This window comes from Nomia melanderi, chromosome 9 (assembly GCF_051020985.1).
Source record: "Nomia melanderi isolate GNS246 chromosome 9, iyNomMela1, whole genome shotgun sequence".
Classification (NCBI taxonomy): Eukaryota; Metazoa; Arthropoda; class Insecta; order Hymenoptera; family Halictidae; genus Nomia; species Nomia melanderi.
Window position 1 is genome coordinate 13533178 of NC_135007.1, and position 17476 is coordinate 13550653.

At 43.4% G+C, this 17476-nt stretch overlaps 2 protein-coding genes across 3 annotated transcripts in view; both read left to right on the forward strand.

Annotated features, from left to right (window-relative positions):
- LOC116427259 (uncharacterized) overlaps window positions 1-13181 on the forward strand; it is a 165871-nt gene extending 152690 nt beyond the window's left edge. The window contains exons 6-10 of one of the 2 annotated variants that reach the window (XM_031977394.2): window positions 1550-1909; window positions 6090-6152; window positions 6388-6707; window positions 6929-7225; window positions 7554-13181. In XM_031977394.2, the coding sequence (XP_031833254.1) occupies window positions 1550-1909; window positions 6090-6152; window positions 6388-6707; window positions 6929-7225; window positions 7554-7806 (1293 nt within the window). In that variant the 3' untranslated portion in view covers window positions 7807-13181. The remainder of the gene's footprint in view (window positions 1-1549; window positions 1910-6089; window positions 6153-6387; window positions 6708-6928; window positions 7226-7553) is intronic. The other variant, XM_031977395.2, reaches the window with a different exon arrangement.
- Window positions 13182-15944: 2763 nt separating this feature from the next.
- Window positions 15945-17440, forward strand: LOC116427230 (histone H2A). The gene is made up of 3 exons (XM_031977331.2): window positions 15945-16115; window positions 16190-16397; window positions 16826-17440. The coding sequence occupies exons 1-3, from the start codon at window positions 16094-16096 to the stop codon at window positions 17001-17003; spliced, it is 408 nt and encodes a 135-aa protein (XP_031833191.1). The 5' UTR covers window positions 15945-16093; the 3' UTR covers window positions 17004-17440.
- The last annotated feature ends 36 nt before the right edge of the window (window positions 17441-17476 follow it).

The following is a 17476-nucleotide window of genomic DNA, read 5'->3' on the forward strand; positions in this document are numbered from 1 at the left end:
AGATTCACAAAAGAAATTCTACAATCGATGTCCCGAATCAAAGTACCTTATCTTTCTAAGGTAACATATTTCCAAACGATTATTTATTGCTACCAGAAAATCATTCAAAGCGAAAGCACGAGAAATAAACGACCACGAATAAGTTTAGGGGTTGGAAACAGTTCTCAGACGAAAGTGACATCGGTAATATTCAAGATCACGGTTTCCGGTGAAATTTCTGGGGTCGCAGGCATCCGGGGCTTTTTTCACGGTGCAAAAAGTGCTCCCGTTCAATATTTGGCAAATAAATAAAGGAAGCCACTAGCGAGATGAACGACAGGAAGGGACAGAGGGAGGAGGGAGAGGGCGTGTGGGTTTTATAAAACACAAAAGCACTGGATGGACCGTAGTGACCAATATCCTGACCTGGCCGAGTGTAAACACGTCTTTGTTCGGCGCCGTTTACTCTGTAATATTAGGGAGGGTGGCCCGCGCGCCTGTTCCTCCGGTTCTTCGTGTTTCTGGTCCCACGTTACGGCGTGACGCTCGCGGCCACGATTCTATGGAGATCGATTTTTTTTTCACTTCCGTCGAATCTAGGGAAGAATGTAATCGCCGCGCGTTACGTTGGGACATCGGTAACGTCCATCCAATTCGTAAAGCACCCTTAGGATCGACCACTTTTTTTAGCGCGGCGCGTAGATACCTGAAGATGTGAGTTTATAGTCGCCCAAATGATACGACAGCAATATTTTATTTTAGCTGTAACAGAAAAGTAATTTCATTCACTTTTGTTTGATAACTTTATTTAATTCCTTTCGAATTACCCTAGTGCACTGTTTTGACATTTGAATCTATAGAAAGTAGCAATAGAGTTCTTCCAGAGAATAAGATTGAGGAGAAAAGTAATTTCATTCGTTTCTGTTTGATAACTTTATTTAATTTCTTCCGAATTGCCCTAATGCACTGTTTTGACATTTGAATCTATAGAAAGCAGCAACAGAGTTCTTCCAAAGATTGAACAAAACGGAGAACTGAATAACTGAAGAATCAGTTAACACTAGGTTTACATTTATTGTACACTTCATTCTATTATTCCTAAAAGAATTGATGCTCGTTTATTTAGATCGTGGAAACTGGAGATTCGATAGTAGGCAATTGGGGTACATGTGTGATCGCATCAATCAAAATCGGCGTGAACATTTACAAAATAATATTTCTAATATCCAATATGCAATTTGACGCGTTCCGTAAACCTAGTGTTGAACGATCAGTTGTTCTGAAAGTGAAAGAATTAACCCTTTGCACTCGAAAGCTTCTCACTGGAAATATTCAACATTCTTCGACGAGATACAGGCGACATTGAAACTAATTTAACGATAATTCACAGATAAATTAAGGAACACTTCTGTTAAATATTTCATTGCAATACAAAGTTTAATTTCGAATACTAAATATTCTACATCACAGTTTTGCTGTATCAAACGGAGTGGTGACTGAGACCTCTCGAGCGCAAAGGGTTAATAATTAGAACGATCGGTACTTGTAATAACCGAATAACCTCCACCAGGTCACGGACGTGTCCCACCGCAACAGCAGCAGCGGAACCAGCGGCAGCGCCTCGTCGCCGAGTTCCGGGGTGAGCAGCCAGATAACCGGAAGCCATCAGCAGCAGCAGCACACGGCCAACCAGCAGAACAACAGTAACTCGCAGGCAGCGCTCGCTGCTCAGCTGGTTGGCCAGCAATTGCTGATGCACGGTTCTCTGGGCGCGCTCGGCCCGCAGGAGATCCAAGCGTTGGCCTCGACGCTGCAGCAGCAGCAGCAATCGTTGCAGCAACAGTTGCAGCAGTTCGCGATGTTCCAGCAGGCCAACCCCGCCGCGGCGGGACAGCTTCCGGCTCAGGCGCAGTTCTTCCTGCAGAACCAGGTTCGTATCCAATCGTCGGAACCATCCTTTCGTCCACGTTTCACGTGGAAAGAAGATTCTGTATCTACTCTCGCGAACTGTCTATACATTTCTTTAACCCTTCGATAACGGATTCTGTATTCACTTTGATCTAGGTTTCTAGAAACTTCGTTCGTTTTACCTTAGACCTATCTAAAGCTGTCGTTTTATTATACCAAACTTGACGAAAAGAATAACGCATCTCATAAAAAGTACATTTAACCAGTTAACTGTGGAATTTCGAGCGCGTAGAGTATATTTTAACACGTTGAACGCTGCACGATTTCATAGAGCAAAATACACAAAATGGAAAAAATACAATATTAAATCATTCGACTGAATTGGCTTATTGGTCACCACAATGGGGAGTATTATCTATAATACAGAAATGTTTGCGAATAATCATCGTTTAATTGAGTGAACTATACTAATTCGATTTGCTTGGGGTTCACCGGTGACCCCATGGCATTCAACGTGTTAATGAAAGATCACAGCGAAACAAAGAATTACATGTTTATGAAAAAATAAAGAATTCATCGCTGAAAGAATTAGTATCACTCGTCAAACACAGTTAACTGGTTAAAAACTGTCGAAAAAATATCGGTAGTTCTCGAAATTACCAAATCTCCATCCTCCTACGGTTGAACCGAAAATTCCGTTGCTCGCTCCTCAATACCTCAACTTACGAAACATATTTAGAGAACGTCTACGAATCTGCCTATAAAATTCTTCTACCAGCGGTGCGTCCAATCACAGAATCTTCTTTCGCAAGACTCGAGGGTTGCGCTGATTAAGACGACGCGTCGCGTATCGGTCGCAAAGAGATCGCAAGCGCGAACGTTCGGGTTCCCGCCATTGTTCTCCCGGCACCGGGTCACTCCGACGCGAATTATCCACTCGATGCGGATTCGATTCGAATCGCGGGACAGGGGGTTGGATCAACCTCGGATCCAAAGGCGACGGCTTCTCCTACCGGTATATCTGATCGGGCCGGCCCGAAAAGAAGTAGACATCTTATTCTTCGGGGGACGGTTCGCTCGATTTGACGACGAGATAGCTGACTGCCGATGTCACAAAGGGAGACAGCGTCTCTCTTCCTCTCTCTTTCTCTATGTGCTCGTTCGGTCTCGCGTTTCCTCGGTAGAAAATCTGATGTCCAGAAAGGGAAAGCATCGACAGTGAATAATCCGCGATTTTCTGCGCTTGTTTTGAAACTGTCTTCACCAGCTTTGTGACATTTATTCTTCGTTTCTCTTTGATGGAACTTTTAATTCAATGTAGAGACAGTAGAGAGGAATGTGCTATTAGAAATTTAGAGAACGACAGGAATCTGTATCGATTGGAAATTTCTAGTTATCCTGAAGGTTAAGTGTCGATAAAATAAATATATTACTCGATTCCTATCTAAACGAACCTGAGCAGTACTATTCTTTCCTCTTCACCAGCTTTGTGATATTTAGTCTTCGTTTTTCTTTGATGGAAGTTTTAATTCAATGTAGAGACAGTAGAGAGGAATGTGTTATTAGAAATTTAGAGGACGACAGGAATCTGTATCGATTGGAAATTCCTAGTTACCCTGAAGTTTAAGTATCGATAGAATAAATATATTACTCGATTCCTAAACGAACCTGAGGAGTACAGAAACTCTGAATAACTATTCTCCCCAGAAACCTACAGAAACGTCCTCTGCATTAAACCTATCTCGAATCTACCAAAACTCCCATAGATCGCAAAATCTCAAATATATCTCTCCCCGAAGGAAGACATTTATCACCTGCGTTCTCGCAGCGGACCCTCCATTTTCGTTCCTCCGGATCGCAGGAAAATCGACGCAGATATTATATATATATATATCCGGGGGACACGTTTGAAAAACGATCCTCCATCCGATTTCCAAACGTCCTACCCCCACCCCCGCGCAACAATGAACAGCGCAGGCCTGCCGGGTTGGAGAAAAAAAATTTCTAAGGAAGGAACGCGTGCACGGCTACGTAACCTTCCGGAAAAACCAACAAAAACGACTTCGAACTTGAGCAGATTTAATGGCGGGTGCCGAACGCGCGCGCGCGAGTATCTGCGAGACGGGGCATTAAGGCCGGGTCTTCCGTGTCTCCTTTGAAAGGTGCAACAAGGAGATCTACGGGGCCCTTCGGCACCTTGCCCGGGGCCCGCCCTTTGTTCCCTCACACGTGGCCAGGCTGTTTCTCTTTTTTCCTCGTCGTCTCCTTCCCATATTTCCCCCGTGCCGTCTTTGATCGCAACGTTCCTTCGGAACAGTCCGGGAATTAAGGGTGCGCACACGACCCCCTCGACATCCTGCAACCCTTCGTCGAGTGGCAACCTGCACGCGAACCCTTTCTCAAAGGTTACACGCATCGCGTAAGAATCTTTTCGGCCTGTAACCGATATTTAATTCCGGGGACCTCTCCCTTTGAGTTGTCGCGTTAGCGTCTTGGGCTTGACGGCTGCGACGAGTTGATTTCGCGTGAGGGAAGATTCTTCGCTGTTGATTTTCATTCGGATCAGCTTACGGTGAGCTGACGATGCATTGAAAGAGAATTGGAACAAATTTTGGAAATTGGAAAGGTTGTTTAAGAATCGTGATATATAACGAAATATTTAGAATGATCATAGTAAACAACAGATCACTGAAGTGTTTGCTCGATAATAACGAAACGCGAAACCGCTAGTCCCAAAAACTGATTAATTCTCGAGCGTTCTCCGAGTCATTGTATTCCTTCGGAGTAACGGAATAATACAGGAACAATGGCGCTGATAGGGTATCTAAATTTCTAAACAATATTCAATTAGTCTTAATTACGTGCTCATTAATCTATCTGGCCGTTGCATCGCTTTCTACGGTCTTAGAAAATCCTGATTCCGAGTGGTATCGGGGAACAATAGAGAAGAACAGTCATGCTTTCTGATTTCCATGGTTGAGAAGGGTTGCGCAGGTGGATCGCGGTTCCCCGCAACCTGCGGCACGTGTCTTCCTCCGAGGGGGTTGTGTGTAGATCTGTACGTCTTCTTATAAGCATAAACGCATTTTAGCGGCGACACGCGACCCGCAGGCCCACGGAAACCCTTTCGCTCCCCAGGCGCCGCGTTTCGCGCACGAGCCCTTTATTCCCGCGATCGAGCATCTGGTTAAGAAAAGGGTGAAGATAATCGATCGACGGCAGGAGCAGCACCCTTCGAGCGAACTCTTTCGATTGTACCTGTCCACGGGCGCAACACGTGTCGCCGTCTTTCGAACTGAAATCTCTCTTGATCTACCGTTACGTTCACCGACGAGCGAAATTACAGTGCTTGAAATGGGCTCGTGGTTCTCCATTCTGATCGGCACGCGTGAGATTAACGCTGGAACTACTAAAGTTTACTTCCTATATTCTTTCTCTTCGGTTGTTAAAAAGATAACAGACTCCGCGAAATTACTGAGGAAATTGATTCCTTAATACGCAAACTGAATCGTAAGTCAACTGAAATGTCAATAGTTCTTAGAGTTCCTGTATAGAAATTTGAAAATAGTTTGATTGCTTGGTGGTTCTAGTGTTAATGGGGATTCTATATTTTGAGCTTGAGCAGGTTGATCTTGAAGTATGGGAATAGTGAAAGATGTGTCATCTGTCTTATGTTAGTTAGAGTGTTTCTTGTGTTGAGTAGGTTAGTGATGAATTATTCTTAAACCGATAATGATGGTTAGTTCCTTAGGGTTAACCTTCTGTGTATTTAAGAGGATTTCAGGCGTTTGTATCGTATAACTTTAAGATCTTTGATTTACAGTACGAACTCCTATATAATAATCGGCAATATCAATAGATTGACAGATCCTCCATCAGGCCGCTGCAAACGAACCATTAAGATCACGCGAACCTTTTCCCTCGATTTCCTCCGAAATCATTTTCCCCGAGCACCCATTCATCCGCGAGCAGAGGAACGCGCGTGCATTAGCGACACAGCGGAGAACGCGTTAACGATCCGTCAGCCGTGAGCCAATCGCGAAACGGAAGCTAATTGATAGTCGGCCGGCGGAGTGTGAACGGATCGCGTAGCCGTCGAACGATTCAATCACAAAGAAGTGTAATTAACTGTAATGGGCTAGCGTTAAAATACACGGGACCGTTGTCAAGCAGTTTGATCAATGGCCGTGAACGTCTTGCAGGGGCTGTTGCAGAGCGGTGGCTACGCCTCAAGACCCAGTCATCCGCGCTCACAGTCCATGCAGGTACTGTCTAACGATTGATCCACTAATTTCGTTGCGTTCGAGCCTCGTCGAGCTGAACGACTAATAACAATAACCGGGAAACTCAGAAGATAATAGACGATCTAACAAATAGCAAACTATCAAAATCGAAAGTATGAAAAGTATCAAAGTGTAAATGCAATAAGTACAAAGAATCTAGCAAGTTAGGGGAAGAACCATCGACGAGGATGATGAAAGAGCGTGTTTATTGTCTCAGGTGCAGCAAGCGGTGGCGCAAGCGGCCCAGCAACTGCAGGCTCTGCAGAAGCAGCAGGCTCTTCAGGGTGGCGGTGGTCTGGTTGGTCGGGGTTTGACGCAACAAAGGTCACCGCCGCCGCCTGGCACGCCGCCAGCGGTCAAACAGCCGCCGACCAGGCTCGAACCCTCTCCGGAGGAAACCACGGACCTCGAGGAGCTCGAACAGTTCGCGAAGACCTTCAAGCAGAGGCGGATCAAGCTCGGTTTCACGCAGGGCGACGTTGGCCTGGCTATGGGCAAGCTTTATGGCAATGATTTCTCGCAGACCACGATCTCCAGGTTAGTTCGATCAGTGTTCAATCGTTTCAATGAGTCCAATAATCGAATGGTTCGTTCCAATCACTGTACAACTGCTGTTACCAATCATCTTTATAAGCTGGAAGTTTAAAAAATAGGCTGCTTGTTACTTCGATCGATATCTTGCTAGAAAGGGAATTATCTGAAAGATAAATAGCACAAGTCTTATCCAGTTCTGAACGTTGAATTTTCTTGTGTTGCAGGTTCGAGGCGCTGAACCTCTCCTTCAAAAACATGTGCAAACTGAAGCCGTTGTTGCAGAAGTGGCTGGAGGACGCGGATAATTCCCTGAACAACCCCAACTCCCTTTCGAACCCACTCACCACTCCAGAAGCCATCGGCAGGCGGCGGAAGAAGAGGACCTCGATAGAGACCAGCGTAAGGGTGGCGCTGGAGAAAGCGTTCGTGCAGAACCCGAAGCCCACCTCGGAGGAGATCACTATATTAGCTGATAGTTTGGCGATGGAGAAGGAAGTCGTTCGAGTGTGGTTCTGCAATAGGTAAATCTACCCCTTAATCATCGAGTTATCATCCTCCAGAACGCATCCCTGTCGCATCTACCGATTCCGCTGCAACCAGAAACTCGACTCCAGTCCACTTGAACTCCCCGAAATTCATGTTCCGTATTAATCTATTGATAATCTAGACTCTTCTGATACTGTCATAACTATCTTTAATTCTAGAAAGCAGAAAAAAATAATAATAAAATCACAAAAGAGAAATATTGATCACTACGAACGGTCAAGAACTATCAAAGTTAGTACTCTGCTAACAATTACTCCCCCCAATCTCAATCATCCGATCTAACTCGGAGCCTTGCCTTTCCAGACGGCAGAAGGAAAAAAGGATCAACCCCCCAACAGCGGCGATGGGCAGCCCAACAATGGCGTCCCCGGCTCCCTCGGTGTTCGCGTCGCTAGCCAGCTCCATGTCCGGCAGCCCTCTCGCCCTGACGACGCACTCCTCTGGTATGGGTCACTCGCACCCCCACCCGACGCCACTAGGCTCGCCTCTGCCGTTGGCCCTAGTCGCATCCGCGGGTGGCAACTACCATCCACTCGGCGGCAAGTCCCACGAGTGACACCAGCAGTCGGCCCACCAGCAGGGGGACGCGATTTATCATCAGCACCATCACCAGCAACCGCATCAGCAGCAGCAACAGCAGCAGCAGCAGCAGCAGCAGCGACGTTTGTGCAATCTGCCCGAGTTCTATCATTAGAGGATCGAACAGACTCATGGACGATCTTGGATCTTAGCAGACGATGCCGCTGGTGAGACCTGTCGGACCTAGATGGGCGTACGTCGGCGCCAAATGGAATTTGGCGCGAGTCTAGATCGATCGGGAAGAGGAGGATCGTCGCTAGAGTATGGCCTGGAGAGCAATAGCAGAGTCTTGGGAGCAAACGGAGGTGTCAGCGAGACTGTCGACGATACGATTCGATACATATCCTGGTGGCGAGGTTCCACGACTGTCGGAGACTCCACGATCGAGGGTCTCGCCTTGGGAGAAGGGAGATCGGGGATCGCGGACACGATTCTTATGTACCGTTTCATTACAAGGTAGCATCGAGAGGTCGATGAGTATACGAGGCGCCCCACGTTCCGGAGAGAACTCGACGAAAGACTTGTTTTTAGACAATTACCCGTTAAGCGCTAGGAAATTCAGTGTCGAACGACCGGAGGAGAGAGGAGTCCGTTTCCGGGTACGGTGTTTTCGTTGAGTTTCACGATTTCTTTCAGTATTACCGTGTTTCTACCGATTGCGAACGCCGACCGGTTGGGGAACTTGTAAATCGTCCCGTTGCGGCGAACGAGGCTTCGGAAGTTTGTAAATGTTCGTTCATTCGCGAGGAAGGTCGCCCGTGTCTCGCCGACTCGATCGATTCGACGGGGTACCTTCGATTAGGATTTTACGGAGAACCAGATACGAGCCGTAGTTTTTGTTGGGGATTATTTGGAAAGGTGAACCGACACAATCGGAAAATGAATTTACTTTGAGGCCTTCATTCCTGCATACTGGACGGTGCACGGTCGCGTTCAAGGTTCACTTTACAGAGATGCAATTAATGACACGAATGCAGCCGGCCGCCATAAAGTAAGTCCTTAATCGGCTTCCACCGAGTTATCATTTGAATTATCATGAAATATTTATCAAGAGGGGAACCGTTCGACGATGCGCGTGTAATTATCGACTGGTTTCCCTCCGATGTTGTTTGATTTTCTTCTCTCCTTTTTTCCCTTCTTCTTTTCTTTTCTCTTTCTTCGCCCCGAGTCGAACGCGCACTTTTGTCGCGCCGAGTGCTGCATGCAACTTCGATCGGCGATCTTGAACGGTTTCCCGCGCGCGGTTTCTCCATCGATCGCGAGAGGAATGCTCCTCGCGTCGCGACGCGAACGAGGACGGTTCCTTCGGAGAGGACGAGCGTTCCTCGTAGCGCTCGGTTCTTCGTGGCAAGCAGGGTTTACTAACGACTGGCGAGGGAGCGTCCGCCATTTTTGGATCGAGAACTCGTTCACTGCAAGTAGTAATGTGAGTAGTAGGAATATTAAAAAATAATTCGTAAAAATATTTGAAAATATATAACGAAAATATTCGAGAACAAACGGTGAAAAGTTTCGGAAGTGAATAAGAATATTCTTGTAAAATTGTGCCTGTCGTGATTTAAGGGAACTCGTCTCACTGCCACGGGAAACTAGAGCTATCTTGAAATTAATTTCGACTGTTCTGTTTTTTGGAATTCCAATGACAATCGACGCACACGATGTTGCAGGAATATTTATCAGTTCGTTTATACGAGCGGTTTTGTTACACGTGAAACAAAATTACGATGATACAAGGAATGAATAAAACGAGGAACGAGAAGCTAATGGGAAAAATTGAATATTTATACGTGCAGGAACAAGGTTCTGTCCGGAGGACTGCTTTAAATTCCGAGTTTGGTAATGATATCGGGTATCGATTTTCAATGATGAATGTCACGGGACGATCGAACGAGTTCCCGATCCTCGAGCTCGACGCCACGCTCCTTCGTCCGTCGAACGAAAAATGCGGCGAGGTCCGACAATACGTTTGTACATAATTAATGCGTACGGTTGCGTGTCTGTCGTCATACATATCCGTGTCCCGAATCTGTACATAAATACGCTAGCGTTAATTTCCGCGAAGTTAGCGAGAATACGAGTGCCGCGCTCTTCGCCGGGCCCTCGGGGTCTTCGACGATCGGTTTTGTCCTTTTGTAAGAAGTGGACTGCGGATATTTATGCGAGTATCGATCATTATAAATCAATTTGGAAACACTATCTTTAGAAATAAACTGATTTCATCAATAAAACTACTCTACGAGTTATTGAAGAATTATCTGACACGAACGCTTCGTTGATTGCTGAAATTATTATTCCGTTAGGTTCATCCGAAGTGATTACAGATACATAAAATTCACAGTCTACTAGTAACTATTCGTTAACCAAAGTATCTTCTCGCGAGTAAACGGAGGAACAAAGATGGAAACACTTGACGCTGCAGGTTAGGCGGCGGACCGCTAGTCCCGAACGGAAAGAATTCGGATAAATCGAATGATCGTCGAAAATATTTCGTAAGGATGGTTTGAAATTATTTTTTCATTTGCGTAACGAGCGATTCGATTACTTAGAGGACGGTTCCCGTTTCAGAGGGAACGGGTTTCCGTGGAATAACGTCGCGAACGTGTGGCGACGCGAGTGATTTCAACGCTTGGTCAAGCGCCATCTTGCTCGACGCGTCGGAGCCGTCGAACCGAGAGCATATTCGTATTCTCCGCGACATTCCTTGGACAGACACGAGGGTTAGCTCTTGTAGATACGTGCGTACGTGTACATACGGTATATATACACCCGCTGCACGCAGAATAATTACACATATGTAGCGCATGTACGTTTACAGAGGTCGAATTTAGGCTCGACGACCGAGAGCTCGTTACCTCGCTTCTCAATTTGAAGTTCCATTCGATTTAAACATTGAAACTTTCGTACACTGCGAAGTTTCCATACATTCTTGCGAATGTACAGCGAATAAATCCTTATTAATATATTAATTGAAATTTAAAGAAAACATCTAAAAACTGTCGTTCCCTAACGACGATTGAAATTGAGTAAAACGAATGTCTCTTCCTATGATTTCCTAACAATTTTCAATGAATATCCAAAATTGAGCGTATACCGTTGATGTAAAATTGAATTCTCGGTCTGGCAGGCTGAATTGGACCGCCTCGAGGTGGTGAACACCCGGTGACTAAATTTAGGGCTATGATCTTAGACGAGGAACGGACGTGGTCGCAAGGGCCGTACACAATAGAAGTAATATCGTAATCGCCGTATGCTAAGGATCGTGGATATACGTATAAATATATTATATTATATTATGAATATATATATATGTGTGTGTACACGCGTACACGGAAGGGAGAGACGCGGAAGAGTCGCGCGAGATATACATATGCATGTATAAATATATACATAACTATACATAAATGTATAAAGTGGACGTGTTTTGTAAATAATAGAAGGAGAATCGACGAGGAGCGACGATTGCCGGATAAACGCGGCCGAGTTGTCATCGTTTCTTATTAATACGACGATCATTATTAAGTATTCTTAACCTGTAGGTATCATCGAGCGGCGCTGGATTGTCGGAACCGGAAGTCGAAAGGTTCGGGCTACTAAATATCAGTTTACTTTATTTTATTAAAGTGAACCATTTACTGCGAGAAATTTCAATCGCAATCTGAGTTAACTTTCTACGAAACAAATACGATTTACTAATTTCATTATCGTGCTATTTAATATTAGCAATTTTCAATTATTCTTTAGTTGCCTAGATTTGAATTATCACGTTAAATTTATAACTACTTACTATTAGTACCAAGGCTACAAATATTTATAGTCTTCGATTATTCTATAAATTCTTCATTTCAAGTAACATTCCAAGTTACGAGAATTGACAGTCTTCTAGAACTATTTAGCTTCCGAATCGCTCGACTTCGCCGCAAAACCGCAGTGCGTTTCGACCGTGTACATTTGTCGCGAGTGCCCCCCTCCCTTTTGTAACAACACAAGTGTATACGTGTCCACGCATCGATCAATCACGCGCGATTAAGAGCCGCGCGTGCAATCGACGCGCGCGCACGTGAGCGAGTTTGATATTATATTATATGTGATTTCCTCCTGGAACCAGGTCGACGCGACACGATATATTACAATATATTTTCGATATTTTAATATATTCTGGCCGCGTGGTTATGTATAATATAATAACGTGTACGTGCGCGTGAATCTAGGTTCGTTTGTCTGTTCGTATGTTTGTATGTTTGAATGAATGTATGTTTGTGTACATATATGAATGTATATACGAATGAACATGTTTGTATATATGTACGAATGGACGCATGTTTGCGCGTGTATGCATGTATTTATCGCGCGAGATCACGCAACGATCGCGTGCCCGAGCGTTCCGTTCGAAATCATCCCCTCGCTCGTGCCCAAGCGTCTTCACACCCCCACGCCCACAATTTTCCTAGCCACACATCGTTTTGCTTTCCGATCATCAACTTCCAGAGTCGTGGACCAAGCTGTAGCGAAGCAGAGAGAAGCGCGAACGTGAGCGAGTCTGTTTTCTGCGAGAGAACGCGAGTTACCGAGAGAAAGGAAGAGAGAGAGAGAGAGAGAGAGTGAGAGAGTGTGAGAAAGAAAGGGAACACGAGATAGCCGAGGAAAGAAACGATGAAACGATACGACAAAGAGTTCCTAGAGCACCCATCCTCGTGGCCGAGGTGCTGTCAGACGTTTTATAAGGTCGAAACGAGTGAGAACGACGGACGACGGAGGAGAAGCGGAACACGATCGATGGACTGCGGGTTTTCACGCGTCCGCCGTACGTTTCCTTCGAAATTTTGATACGCGTGAAAGATCGACGGACACCGAACTACAAAAACCTTCCTTTTCTTTCGTTTTCAGTGAATCAGAACTTTTTCGTATTTTATAACCGCGTGAACGGCCGCAGTTTAGCGATCGAGGGACAAAAACTGATGGAGAATCGAAGAACGAAGGTTGTCCATTTTATTTGTCCTCGTTGGTTCTTCTCGTTCGTCGGTGATTGCGATAAGAAATTGTAGATAGAGAGAAGTTAGTTGTCCTTTGCCCCTAACCAACCCTCCACCGCCCTCTGATCGACGTGTCATTGGTTCATTTCGTGGTGAACCTCGATGAGCCGGCGCATTCCGCGATAGACGCATTAGTACAGTGATTATTATTATTATTATTATTATTATTATTATTACTATTATTATTATTAATTATCAATAATAATTATTACTAATTATTATTCATTATCTATTATTAATGATTTATTATTATTATTATTATTATTATTTCATTATATTTTAACTTTTATTATTTGAAAATAAAAATGCTAGACAGACTTTAGTTATTTCGCTTTCTTTTATTTCTTTGGTTTCTTTCTGTGCTCCAACTATCCTTTGTTTCCATTTCTATAGTTTCGTTATTTATAGTATACAGTATCGTGTATCGATAGTAACGCGCGAAGCACGATGGATTCATTGGGATTCCACAACGGACGTTTTTATCCGCGATCGGTGTGATTTCTCTGTTTCCGTTTCGAAACGAACGTTCGTCAGAATTCGCAGGAGAATTTTCGCTGCTACCGTCCCACCGCGATCGATTTGTACATACGTTCGCAAGTAATCTTATAAAAGAAGGCACGCGGAAACGATCGCGTGATCGCGACACAGGGAGAGATAGCGTTCGCCGCGCAGAGAATCGGGCGCTGGTTGTACCGAAGTTAGTCGGTCGTCTAATCAATCAGTAGAGGTGTACGATTCGTCCTCGGAGCGACGAGAGAGAGACGGCTAGCGATTACTATTAGGGACTTACTAAACGAAACTCGATGTGTAACCTGGTAAATAATGGGACACGCGCGCGTTGTTCGGCTCGGTGCGTGGGATTAACGATTAATTAGTTAAGGGACGAGTACCATTAACGAGTAGCGTGTTTGTTAAGCTCGAACCGGACTAAACGTTAGGCGAGAACAGAACGAAGGAGCACGGTATAACAGTTCTTAAAGGGAAAAAAACGGAATAATAATTCTAATGATAGAGTCGCCGACGACGGGGGCGGAGGAACGCCTCCGTCTGGCGGCAAAGTTGTCTAAAACTATTTTGTACCATGAATTAGCGACTCGCGTTCGTTTTAAGAGGATAGGCGCACACGTCCGCGATCGGGAGTCGAATCGAGCCCGCGAGCTGCGCGAGCAACATTAGGAATAATTAATTGCCCGACGGATTTCTGACGTCCGCCTTTGGGGCCTTCCGGTTCCGCCGGAAGCCGGCGTGCACGGGGAAGAACGAGAGACCGAGAGAATGGGCGGGAGAGAAAGGGCGAGAGTGCGTGCATGACGCTGTATAAATAAAGTCATATCAATCTGGAATAGTTCGTGTTACCTAGACTACGGTATTATTACGATCATTATCACAGTATAATTAGTAAGAGTATTGTAATTGTATAATAAACTGCGTCATAGATATCGAACGCGTTGCAATCACTGTCCTGACTTTGGGATGAGGGTGGCTTTTGATTGGAGGTAAGTGGCGAGTCAGGATAATTATTCATTGGAAATTGTAAGTTTATCAGTGGTTTTAGCGTGTATTGTGTGATTTATAATCGTATTTTAATACGTAATTTTGTAGTGTGTGGGAATTAGTTTTTTTATTTAAAAAAAACAGACTTTTTGACAGGTGGCGCCATCCGTGGCAAACGGCTCAAACCGGTAGACGATTGTTACCGATCTGGAAGTTTACAAGGATAGACTGTGGCGCCATCAGTGGCAAAACGCTGAAACCGGTAGACGATTGTTACCGATCTGGAAGTTTACAAGGATAGACTGTGGCGCCATCCGTGGCAAAAGGCTGAAACCGGTAGACAAAAGTTACCGATCTGGAAGTTTACAAGGATAGACTGTGGCGCCATCCGTGGCAAAAGGCTGAAACCGGTAGACAAAAGTTACCGATCTGGAAGTTCACACGGATAGATCGTGGCGCCATCCGTGTCAAAAGGCTGAAACCGGTAAACAAATATTACCGATATGAAAATTCACGTGGTGTGATGTGTATCTTTAACTAATATATTTCAAATAAAAATATTTCATGCATTATTTTATAAAATAACATATTCAAAATATTTTATAAAATAAAAACATTCAAAATCTTCTGACTAACTATTTACAAAAAGAATATTACGGATATTAACAAAAGAATTTTAAAATGTGAAGTTAAACAATTTCTACTAACAGATAGGAATTGACTTTATTTATTATTATTAAGGGAAACTTTAATACGTACCATAAGTCTGCGCAATAAGGAAAAATAATTTAAAATATTCACCGCTAGATGACGACTCTGTTGTGTGCTGGAAAAATTAGCATATATGTGATCATCGCCCCTGACATTCTGCAGCCATCATTACACAAATGTTAATTCCCTCTGTTAGCTCCAATTTATATCATGATAGAGTTTATCACGACAAAAGTCTAAACTATATCGTAGCGTTTAAATAATAGTTTCAAGATTTATTATGACAAATATGTTACAAATTTACATATACAGTAAAGAATTAAAAATAAAGGTATAGTTCGTTTCTTATTATGATATCGTGCAGAAATTACATATATTGAATTATTAAATTAGTTCCCGAGATTTGCTATGCGATAGATGAAAACGCAAAATTATAAAAGAGGCAAGGGAAAAAATGAAAACACATCTCGTTAATAATCTTCAGTATTTCTCTACATTGTATTAATCTTGTATGTATTTTATATTGTAAAATTTGCTGTTCGAATTTCATTAAAATGTCACCGACGTTATAACCGTTAGTTACCTTTCGATTCCAAGGGTTGGGAGTTCTAGTAATTTTATACTAGAAGATAATCCGCGTACCTAGGGATAAATCATGTAATACATCACGGTGAGGTAACTACATATAATGATTATTTTATATTTTCTATTGTATATTTAATCAGTAACATATCCCTCCGGAGTTTAGAATTTTTTTTAAGCAAACAACGACCATATTCTTGAAACAGTTCACGTCGTTGTCTAGAGACTTTAATCTTGCGACAGTGGCGCCACAAAGTTCCGCCGAGTTAGAGATAGCGTTCCCGCGCAAACTAGGCGCCGACCTAACTGTCGCCGCCAAAATATCTGACGTCCATACGCATAACCGTCGTTGGTGAGGGTAGAGGTTCATTTGAAGTTAGGCATTCTAAGGAGGAAGTTCTTCCGTTGTTCGTGTGCGAGTCGAGTTTAACCAGATTATCTTGGAAAATGTCAGGACGCGGTAAAGGTGGTAAGTATAACATTTTCTTTGTGACTATTAACCCAAGTTGCTGGAAAATGGGAGGATCGTTTTTGTTCTTCTAGGAAAGACTAAGGGAAAGGCGAAGACCCGCAGCAGCAGGGCAGGGCTGCAGTTCCCGGTTGGAAGAATCCATCGTCTTCTGAGAAAAGGGAATTACGCGGAACGAGTGGGAGCTGGAGCACCGGTCTATTTAGCTGCAGTAATGGAATATTTAGCGGCTGAAGTACTCGAGTTAGCCGGGAATGCCGCAAGAGACAACAAGAAGACAAGGTTGGTCGAGCAAGCCTTTCCATTCTCTCTCTCTCTCTCTCTCTCTCTCTCCCCCTCTCACCCTCTCTGTTTCTCTCTTTCTCCCTTTACCTCTCCCCTATCCCCCTTCTTGTAACGTACATTTTTCTGCACATGTATTTCGATATTTAGATTTCATTGAGATATATATTTTTTGTAAATATTTACAGCTATTGTATTTAAGTAATGCTTCAAAAGAGAAATTGTTCTCTTCAAGCTCAGTAATAAAGTAATGAATGCATTGTATACAATTGAGCAATACAATTACATGACTTTCATAATTTGTCTTTTTGCAAGTTTGGATAACATTTAAAGGTCATAAACTCTTGATATTAAGAAATTGCTGCTGCCTGATTCATAGGCTTTTAAAATGTTTATACTACATGTGTTCGTTTCTCTGTTTTTTTTAGGATAATTCCACGTCATCTGCAGCTAGCTATTCGTAATGACGAAGAGTTGAATAAGTTGCTCTCTGGTGTAACTATTGCTCAAGGTGGTGTTCTGCCTAACATCCAAGCAGTTCTTTTGCCGAAAAAGACTGGTACCGGTGGATCTGGAAAAGGAGACAAAGCATCCCAAGAATATTAGAATAACAACCTTTTTAACTTAACAGTACTTTAGGACTATATCCTTCATTCTTCAATTTTTGGCAAAAAGAAACGAATATCTAGAATGTATCAGAATCACAATCATTATTCCAATCACACACATGATAGCCTTGTCTAAGTGAATAATGCAATCTACTTCATTCATTACCAAATAATATTTTTCGTTTGAGTAATGTACAAGAGTGTATTGCATTTTTACTTAAGATAAACATTTTATGTACCTACATATAAGTTGTATAATTTAAGTCTTCACTTCCATTAATATATCCACTTCATTTTATTTTGACTGATTTTTTATTAAAATCTCCATATTCTATGAATTATAATAATAAACGGTAATTATAATAACGGATTATATGTTTTTGTTGACTGTAAACAACATTTAGAGTGAAAATAAACTGATTACTCTTCACTTTATATTGTCTTTAAGAAAATGTTTACCTTCCCCTTGAA